At 35.6% G+C, this 10,551-nt stretch overlaps 1 protein-coding gene across 1 annotated transcript in view; it reads right to left on the bottom strand.

The window, feature by feature from the left end:
• The window catches only part of LOC129233659 (intraflagellar transport protein 88 homolog), a gene marked incomplete at its 5' end in the record, with an annotated part of 47,812 nt that extends 37,965 nt beyond the window's left edge, over positions 1 to 9,847 (bottom strand). The window contains 4 exons of the mRNA XM_054867635.1: positions 635 to 869; positions 2,100 to 2,214; positions 9,191 to 9,293; positions 9,743 to 9,847. Of these exons, the coding sequence (XP_054723610.1) occupies positions 635 to 869; positions 2,100 to 2,214; positions 9,191 to 9,293; positions 9,743 to 9,847 (558 nt within the window). The remainder of the gene's footprint in view (positions 1 to 634; positions 870 to 2,099; positions 2,215 to 9,190; positions 9,294 to 9,742) is intronic.
• Positions 9,848 to 10,551: the final 704 nt, after the last annotated feature.

Below are 10,551 nucleotides of genomic sequence, written 5' to 3' on the forward strand. Positions count from 1 at the left end.
TACGCGAAACAACTTCGTCTACTAGTTGCTAAGGATGCTGGGTAAAAACTGCTTTCTGTGGTACAATAAGGGAAACCTCTTTTTACTTGGAAACGGGGAATTTTTCAATCGATTTTTTGCGGAGCCAGAGCGGGGATTTACCGGGTTGAAAAGTGTGTTGTGAAAGTGGCTATTATTCATTGCAATATTTTTAGTCCAAAACCACACCAAAAAAAATTGATTTCATCGGTTTAAATCCATCTATCATAGTTAAGTAGGATTTTATGACTCGGTAAATTGAGGGCTTTTTATCATTCAGTATTATAATGCAGTGCCAAATATAGCTTAGGACCTAAGGGGTTATCCGCAAATAATATCACGCTTTGATAGAGGAAGAGAATTCGTGCAATTGTGACAAGGGGGAGGGAGGGGTAACAAGAAGGTGATATCAGTCATTTAAGTTGAAATAAAATATTTTAATAGCAATGTAGTAGAGTGTAACATGTGACAAGGGGGGTGGGTCAAATATGTGGAGAAAAGTGTGAGATCATTTCAGGACAATCTGTCATTCTTTATTTATACATTTTATGCACTACGATGGCAACTGATTTTTTAACAACGAAATGCTCTAACGAAAATAATTTTTTTCACTCACAGAAGTAGTAGAATATTTGTCTTCATCCTCTACATGATCCAGAACAATATCCAGCAACTTTGTAAAGCTCTTCTTCATTTTCTCTTTGTCTCCCAGGGCATAATGGCACAGAAGAAGATGTAGAGCTGTTCTGAAATCTGCTTTTTCCGCCATAATATACTCATATGATGTAATGGCATCTGTATACTGACCAAGCTTTACAAAAGCTAAGCCAATGTTCTTCATAATTTTAATTCTTAAACAAAATTTAAAATGCAATTAGTTTAAAAAAAATTAACATTTGTAAAATTTTTTACACACGCATGCAAATTTTAAATAAAACAAATACACTGGCAGACAGGTAGTTAATAAAAGTATAAACGTAGCTAGACACAATAAATTAATTAGAGAGGCAAAGAATAATTTTTTACTACTAGGCAGAAGTAGATACACCAAAAAATAAGGCATAGTAATATACAGACCAAATGGACATTTAAGTATAGTGCTGGACTCATTTATAAAAATTGTTATTTTATGCATAGATTCTATTGTCTTTGGATCAGACAAGTAAAGAGAGAAACACATGTACAGACAAATAATTGGACTAAATTTGGATACACTGGACAAATTTTGAAAACATAAATACATAGGCAAGCATAGAAAATTTGGCGGCAAAAAAAAAAAAAAAGACAGATGTGTTAAATTAACAAACAAGTATAAATATATATATATATATATATATATATATATATATATATATATATATATATTGAATGATATATATTATACTTTATTTGCACAACAAATTATAAAGGATGTGATAACTGAAGAAATAAAAATTCTACCATTTACTGGTGGTCAGGTCCATCATTTTTAAGCTTTTCCAGGGGGAGGGGCAGTAAAGGGTATATATTTGATGCAAATTAAGCCAGAAACAGCAAAAAGAAAAAACACACACACACACACACACTATGTAAGTACATTCATTTCCCAAAGTCAGAGTGAGGCTTTTGCCCCCTCCCCCCCCCCCCCATTAATGATGGGGCTGCTGGTGGTGCCTAATTTTGTTTTCCAATGTCTCTGAAGCAGCATTAAATCAATCCACAATCTGTTTTTTTTTAGGAGGGAGGGGACGATATTATTATCTAGATATCTTAGAAATAATTAACAAAAATACAATGAATGAGTAATATTTCTGAAACTGGAAGATAAACGTTTACAATAATTTTTTGATGTTGCAAAAAAAAAAAAATTCTTTATCTATAATTAAATGTATTAATAAAATGTTTCATGTTACTTTATGAAAACAATTTAGCATTTTTGTTTTATTAACACATTCTTAATGAAATAAAATGAAAAGTTAAAAGAGAATCTAGTCAAAACATAATACGCAAAGAAAGACAATTGCACCCAAAAATGCTAACTTCAATATTATAACTACAAAACAAAGGAGAAAGAAAATCAAGCTTTTGTTTTGTGCAAATACCTCATATCTCTGTGGGTGTTAGGCACTTGGTCCAAAGCCATGCGATAAAATTTTATTGCCTTTGGATAATTTCCTTGACTAAAACATAAATTCCCCATGTTTGTTTTTAAGCGTCCTAAAATAAAATAACAGTGGCACAGTTAATCAATTTAACCAAAAAAATTTATTAAGCAGACAAGTGAAAGAGAACTAGAAATATTTTGGTTTTATTCTCATAAAACCATAGAATAAAGCACATACAAAAGAATGCTAGTAGATATGCGGTAACAACTGTATTACAGGTACACTTGATTGCATTACAGGTGCTGTCAATTACCTAGTTAGGTCTACGATACCAGTTAGTATAACAGAAATAACAAGCTGATGTGTGCATCACATGACTTCCTTTTACTCCAATTTAAAGATGATAGTGCCTCGGAGTGAGCAAAAAACACTTTAAATACTTTCATTCCAAGTCTGTTGCAAACCGAAGCAAAGAAAACGTTTTATACAGATAAATTTTCCCAATATTGGCAGTTTTAATGTGATTCAATAGTTAACTATCTAAATATGGCTAAATTGAAACCAGATTTTAAAAAAAAGAAAAAAAAATTCGTCGCCAAGTTGGCGACAAAACTTGGCGACCAAAAGCTTGGAGATATATTGCTAAGTGTTTGCCAAAATAAAGCACCGCCTGAGTTTACATTGAAATTAACAATGATTTTACCCCAAAAAGGTGTAAAAGACCCCCTTTGGAACGTCCGAATGCAACCAAAAGAGAAGGAGCACGACTAGACCCCACTTGGAGTCTATGTGATAAATTTCAACTTTCTAGGACATATTGTTCTTGAGTTATACGAGATACATACACATATACACAAATACGCACATACATACATACATACGGACATCATGAGAAAACTCGTTGTAATTAACTTGGGAATTGTCAAAATGAATTCTTCAGGTGTCTATACGTTCTTAGGCATATATCCATGTGTGGTCGGGTTGAAAAAAAAAATTAATATTCATTCGGGGGCGAGCAAAATGGAAATTAAGGCCGATTTTTGAGTGAAAATTTTTTTGCGAATACAATACTTCCTTTTTTGTAAAAGGAAGAAAAAATGTGGGCAGAGCTTTTATGATGAGCAGGGATAGAAATGTCCAAAAAAAGTATAAATAAAATACTCATTACTAAACTGCTACCTCGAGCATGTGATTGTTTACCTGATAAAGAAGAATTGATGTTTCAATAGGATAGGAATTTATGTTTCTATATCATATTACAACACAACCTAAAATTTGGCTCCAAGATAATCACAGCTGGAATGGCCTGCAAATAGCACAAAACTTAACCAATCAAAAATGTATAGAGCAGGCTGAATGGTAGAAGAGCAGAGACAAAAGTCTTCAAACATTTAAACTGGTCTGTATTAAAGAAGTTGATGTTTAATTTATTTCAGACACGTTAAAACAGTTTCATTTTGTTCCACTCATTCCATATCAGCATTGGAAACTGGTCTAAATGTTCAAGCCTGTTTCAAATGAAAGCTTCACTAAATTAACACAAACAAAATTGCTAAAGAATGGTTCTTTTACTTCAAAGACAATCACAAATAAATGAGTTGTTACCTTTTTAATAACATATACATGAAAATAAAGCATTGTGTGACACAGTTAAATGAGGAAAAGCTAAAATAGAAGTGAAAAATCTCTCTGCAGAAACGAATTAAGTCTTTAAACTTAACAAGCAAATAAATAAATAAATAAAATAATAACAGTAAGAATTAAAAACCAAAGAAAAATATTTTTGTGCTTAAAAAATACAGAAAATTAGAGAAAAGAGGGCTGCATATCATGTATCTAGGACAGGTTTAATATAAAATACGTTACTGATAGCATTGGCTTTACTTAAATGCAAAGCAAATAAACATTGTTTTTAACTCTTGTAGCATTAAATAAATAAAATGAAGTATATAAAAAACTTTTTTAGGAAATAAAAATTGTTGAAATTTCATGTTTATACATATCGTTAAAAGTAGTTACTATGGGAAGCTTATACGGGGGGCAACTGCCCTCTTATTCAGTAAGTTACCGCCCTATAGCCAGGGCTAAGGCAGAAATACATGAAATACACCGCCAGCTCAGTCAATTCCAGCCGAGGACTGCAGTTTTGTGCTTATTAGCACTCATCAGCCCAGCATAGGACTGACTGAGCTGGAGGTGGAAAACCTCTTAAGGAAGCCAAGAGTGCCAAACAAACTGGTAGCTAATACAGAATTAGCTCTGACCAGATGAGTGACCGAAGCAATGGTTCGGTTCAACTCGAATTTTGAAGGCAAGGCAGGTATATTCAGCAAGTTACCGCCCTATAGCCAGGGCTAAGGCAGAAATACATGAAATACACCGCTTCCTTAAGAGGTTTTCCACCTCCAGTTCAGTCACTTCCTATTCCGGGCTGATGAGTGCTAATAAGCACGAAACTGCAGTCCTCGGCTGGAAATGACTGAGCTGGCGGTGTATTTCATGTATTTCTGCCTTAGCCCTGATTATAGGACGGTAACTTACTGAATATACTTGCCTTGCCTTCAATATTCAAGTTGAACCGAACCATTGTTTCGGTCACTCGTCTGGTCAGTGCTAATCCTGTATTAGCTACCAGTTTGTTTGGCACGCTAGGCTTCCTTAAGAGGTTTTCCACCTCTAGCTCAGTCATTCCTATGCCGGGCTGATGAGTGCTAAGAAGCACGAAACTGCAGTCCTCGGCTGGAATTGACTGAGCTGACAGTTTATTTCATGTATAACTGCCCTCTTACTTTTAAAAGTAAAGGGTCTTTGTCCCCTCACTTTTCAGAGTTAAAAATTAACAACTGATTGAAAAATAATTTTTTACTTGGTGGATTGGTTTATTTCACGATAACAAAAATTAAAAAATCCAAATAAATGGATTTACCTCATGTTTTTCTATAAGAATGCAACTTTGAATTTGAAGAGGAGAGCCTGCAGTAGCCTTCTGATCCGAATTTAGGGGTCATATTCCACACTTTTTTCGAGATCAAAATCAATATTGATAAAATTCAGTAATACATTGCAAATTTACAAAAGCAAAAAAATCCTCAGGAGTCTCTTCTCCCTAGCATTTCATACCTCTTTAACCCCCCCCCCCCCTTTTTTGTTGTGGCAGCTGCCTACGGTAGTTACCTTTGGGAGACAGAGAGTGACACCACAACTTACTGCACCCAGTGACACTTGAGGTATGAGCAACACTCATTACAGTTTCCTCTCTGTTTAAGACAGTATGAATAATGATGATGTCGTGTCTATGATAATATGCATTTATATGGCTCTGAAGCTGTCGTAGACAGCCTTTGCAACTTCGACAGCCTTATCTGTATAGAGTAGGTTCACTGGGTCTTCTAAGTCAATGTTAAAAAGTTTGGCCTGGATTGCCGGACAGCTGAAGATGTGTTGATGAGACAGTGGGATGTCATCTGGGTGATGAGGACAAAAGTTGATGTAACTATGCTGTCTGTCCGCAGAAATCCTCATCCCATTTAAGTGATTTGTCCTAAGTCTGGTTATAGTAGTCGATATGGCTCTGTCACAATTCAAATCCGGAATGGAGTTCCTTTTAGCTTGTTAACCAATTAGTCTTCGGCCAGCAACTGCATTGGCGTCAACGAGGATTAGGGAGTTGGATGGCTGAGGAGAATTACGGGATGCCTTTGCGAGCTCATCGGCCTTCTCATTACCAAAAATAATTACATGAGCCGGTATCCATTGTAAAATGCAGGATCTTTGGGCAGCAATGATTTTGTTTGTGAGCTCAATGATCTGATGGCTAAGTTGACATTTGCCCTTCTGGATCGCCTGCAAATAGAGAAAATGATAATGCCTCTGGAACTCTGGTCCTCCCTAGAAAGATAAATCTCCAGAGCGCTTTTGATGACGAGTTCGCATGTGTAGTTCAAAGCCATTTTCCCAACAGGAATACCGTGGCATTTCTGTGCTCCGTCTGGTTCGATGAAAAAGACTCCTGCTCCTCCTCTATCCAGATTAGAGTTGGAAGAGCCATCTGTGAAGGCGATCGTCAGATCTTGAGTTGAAGTCGTGAGTTTTTTCAATTCAGCCTTTTTCTTTCATTATTGCTGTGGATTCTTTCCTGGTGCAAGGCCGTAAGAGATTTAAATATATTTTAGTTTGGGGGAGAGGGCACAGGATGTTGTAAGGCTCTTTAGAAATTTTGAAAGTCTCATATTTGAGGTTGATGTCATGATATCATTCCTTATATCACGATCGAATTGGAGGGTTGAGGATCTCTTCAGCCTGCACTTTCCACTCCATGCATCAAAGGTTCTACTTGAGATATGTCGATCAGCAAGGGTTTGGATTTTGTTGGTAAATTTAATGCTTGTTAATTTTCTTCTGCTTTCCAAGGAGGCAAGGCCACATTCCTTTTCAATTTTGATGTTATTCGTTGAAGAAACAGCTCTAGTGATGATTTTAGAGGCTCTCTATTGAACATTGTTGATCTTTTCTTTAACAGTAGGCCTCGTCGATGCCCATATGGGTGCTGCGTATTTGAGAACAGGCCTGACAATAGAAGTGTAAGTATTCTTGAGAGTTTTTGGACTTGATCCGCAGGAAGCACCACAAAGTCTTTTGAGGATGTTAAGCTTTTTCAGTGCTTTATTTGAAACATTTTCAAGGTGTTTAGAGAATCTTAACTCTGCATCTAGAGTTAGTCCAAGATACTTGGGGTTAGATTGTATAATTTCTATTTTTTTAATTTAAAATTGGATGAAACAAACTTCCATTTTTGCTGTCTGTAGAGAAAACACAAGAGTTTGTTTTGTCTGGATTAATTTTAAGCTTAAGATGTTTGGACCAGATTTCAATGCCCTTCATACAGATATTAAGAACTTTTTGTGAGACTTTGAGATTTGAGTGGGTGTGCCAGACTGCAATATCATCGGCATAACAGGCAACGTTTATTTCTTCACTGATGTGGAGGTCTATCATATTCATGTACAGAAGAAAAAGAAGAGGACTAGGTACGGAGCCCTGAGGAACTCCAGCCGAGATATGGTGAATGGTGGAGAAATCACCATTAACCCTGACTTTAAAGCTTCTTTTCCTGAGAAAATCATTGATCCAGATTAGAGCATTTGAAGTAATGCCTGTTTTGTGTAGGATGTTGATCAGTTTCTGCCTCCAGACTCTGTCGAAAGTAGCCGAGTGATCAAGAATTGTTTGGCAGAGATGGAAAAGCTGATCGACGGTGCTGTGATTGGCTCTATATATGGTCTCGTATGAGTGCAAAATATTGTTCTCAGTGATCCAAATCATCAGTCTAGAATAAATGATGCGGTTCATAAGTTTGCACAGAATGCAGGTGAGCGAGATAGGTCTATAATTTGCACAGTTACTTGCAGATTTTCCAGGTTTTAGGATGGGAACAATTACAGAGCTCTTCCAGGACCTGGGTAACTTACCAGAGAGCCATGAGGTATTAAAGATATACAGCAAATCTTTTTTAGCATTTGCACCAAGATGCGTGATCATTTGTACGAAAATGAGATCGGGACCAGGGGATTTCTTTTGATCTAGGCGATTGCAGATTCCAGCTCCTCAGGACTAAGGTCAAAAGTGAAGATGCTGTTATTGGTCATATTCCTGCTTCTTTTAATAACATATTTGTATTTTCTATTGACTTTTTTGTTTTCTGCAGAACACTGTAGTTTGCTAGAAACCTCGTAGTGCTTTGCAAGTAGGTTTGCTGTCTCTCTGTTTGTTCTGGCATTTAAGCCATTTGTGGAGATCACATTTGACTGAGGTTTCGCCTGTGTGTTGGCTGCTGTACTGCTTGAGTTATTTAGAGCCTTAATCAAATTCCGATATTGGGACGTGCCTTTTCTTGGGTCAAGTTTTTGGCAGAGCTCTGCCCATTTCTCTTGTTTGCTGGCTGAGATGGCTTCTTCCACCTTATGACTTACTTCTATAAGTTTACGTCTTAACTCCTCACTGTTGTTACTTTGGAGTTCCTTACAGGTTTGGTCTCTTTCCTTGGTTAGTGTATCTATGCTGTAATCCTACCAAAAAGGAATCCAATTGTCCTTACGCTTTCCTCTAGGGATGTGATGTTTTGCTGCAATTTGGATACGGCTAGTTAAGAGAGAGAGAAGTTCCATGAGGTTACTAGACTGTTGGTTCAGAACCAGGGTTCGTACTCAATTTCAGAAATAAAATGAAGGAGTTTTGGAGGAGTTTTGAAGGAGTAAAATGAGATTTTGAAGGAGTACTAATGGGCTGTCCTTAAATAATGTCACACTTTTTTCTTACTCCTCTTCTTATCACGTGTCACATTTTTTAAAAACATATTGTTATATTAACTGCGAGATGTTACTGTTTGTCATTCTCTCTCTTCCCCTTGTCACACTTTCATGAACTCGTCTCCCCCTCAAGGCATAATATCACTTGTGGATGACTCATATCATAACGGTGATTTGCTAAACAATTGTTTTTTTTAACACAATCACTTAATATAGTACATCAGCTTATGTATTTTCAAATATTTAAATAACAATTAGACAAACTGACTTTTGCAGCTGAGAGTGGGGTGGAGGGAAAAGAAATAACCATAAAACTTGAAAAAATAGCCAAGCACCATTTAAGCAGGTTTACTTCATTTATGAAATGTCTTAGTCATCTAAAATATTTTAACCTTAAACTTTTATAACTTCTATGATCAATTTGTAAATCACATCTTTATGAAAAAAAAATGTATATATAAACGAAATTACTAGATTAAAATCGCCCTTATACCTTTACCCTTGTGACAAAGTTAAGTTGTCAACCGAAGTATTTCAAGCTACTGTCATAGAGGAAGATTATGTCTTGAACTAAGAAAGAAGGAGCTTTGAAGGAGTTCAAACCAAAATGAAGGAGTTTGAAGGGCCCTTCAAAAAAATTTACTAAATGAAGGAGTATTGGAGGAGTTTTGAAGGAGCGTACGAACCCTGAGAACATAGGTTCTCAAGTTCTGAATATAAATACACAGTGCATATATGAATAATATAAATACGCAGTGCAATTTGAATTCACAACATACATACCAGCATTGGTAAACGACCTGTTCTTTATAATAATTTGATAAGTATTCATGGCCTCACCATACATCTCATTATTGCCATACTGAGTTGCTAAATTCAGTAAAACCTACGAGAAAATGAGCACATAATTACATACATTTCGAAATAATTGGAAACAAAAATACTAGATGCGATAAACATATTCAGAAAAAAAAAAGGCTGGATTAGCTTTGAAGTTTATTGCATGATTATCTTGCAAATTTAACATATATACAAATGAAATCTTGAAAACACATAATTTTACTGTAACATTAGGCAACTTCCCCAATCCTACCACATTTTTCCTATTCAAATAGAAAAATTTAGGTACAGGTTTCTCATTGATTATGTACGATAAATGAATCATAATCAACATGCAAACAAGAAAGTGCAATCCCATCATTAAACGAAACAAATTAGTTCACTTAATTTTACTATTTCATTAAGAATACTTGAATATCTAATGAGTAAGGAAAAAAATAAAGAATGTGAGCTGATAATACAGAAAGTAAGTTTTTAACATTAGAGACTATTTACCGAAAATGTGAGGTCCATATTTGGAGTGATTTCTAAAGCCAGTTGATCTCTTTGTCTAGTGAGAGCCCTTTCCTTGCTGGCTGCATCTTTAGCCTTATCCAGAGCCTAAAAGAAAATATGAAAAGTGTAAAATGCATATAATGTCTAACCTATACTGTAAAAGCTAATTAAACTCTCAACCTAAGTTGGAGGCTGAATGCTGGCGAAAATCACCAACAACAGTTTAGTGAGGATTTAGTTACTTTCACTGGTATATGTTCTTATGAAAATGTTAGAAAGTTTTTTTTTTTCAAAATGAAAACTTGTACATCTATAGTACTTTGATACTGAAGGATTATTCCATTAAGCAAATCTTTAGAAGAACAGTCAATTTTAACCAAAAACACTTACTACACATCGTCGCCTCAAAGCTATACGCTAAGTCATCTAATCCCAGAAATAACACTAAGTTATCCTACTGTTGCTCTGAGGTGACAAAATGTAAAGTGTGAAAAATATAACAAGCAGCAGAGTTTTCTATAGTGCAATTAGGGATAAGTGATAGAGGAAATAAACAAAGAGAATTGCTGTTTGGCACTAACATTTGCCACTTTCATGAAATACAGATTGAACTGAAGATTCTGTTCATTAACATTTCAATTATCTGATCAGCATTGTTTTTAACATCCCAGTGTCATGCAGGCAAATGTATTGCCAAGTTTTGTTTACTTCCCACTCGGGGGTGCCCACAGGGGGGGATTATGGCGCAAGTTTCGCCATCAAAATTTTTGGGGAGGATTTTTTTTTCCAAGAATTTTATTTTTCTTTAG

The sequence above is a fragment of the Uloborus diversus genome, unplaced genomic scaffold (genome assembly GCF_026930045.1).
Source record: "Uloborus diversus isolate 005 unplaced genomic scaffold, Udiv.v.3.1 scaffold_592, whole genome shotgun sequence".
NCBI classification, from domain to species: Eukaryota; Metazoa; Arthropoda; class Arachnida; order Araneae; family Uloboridae; genus Uloborus; species Uloborus diversus.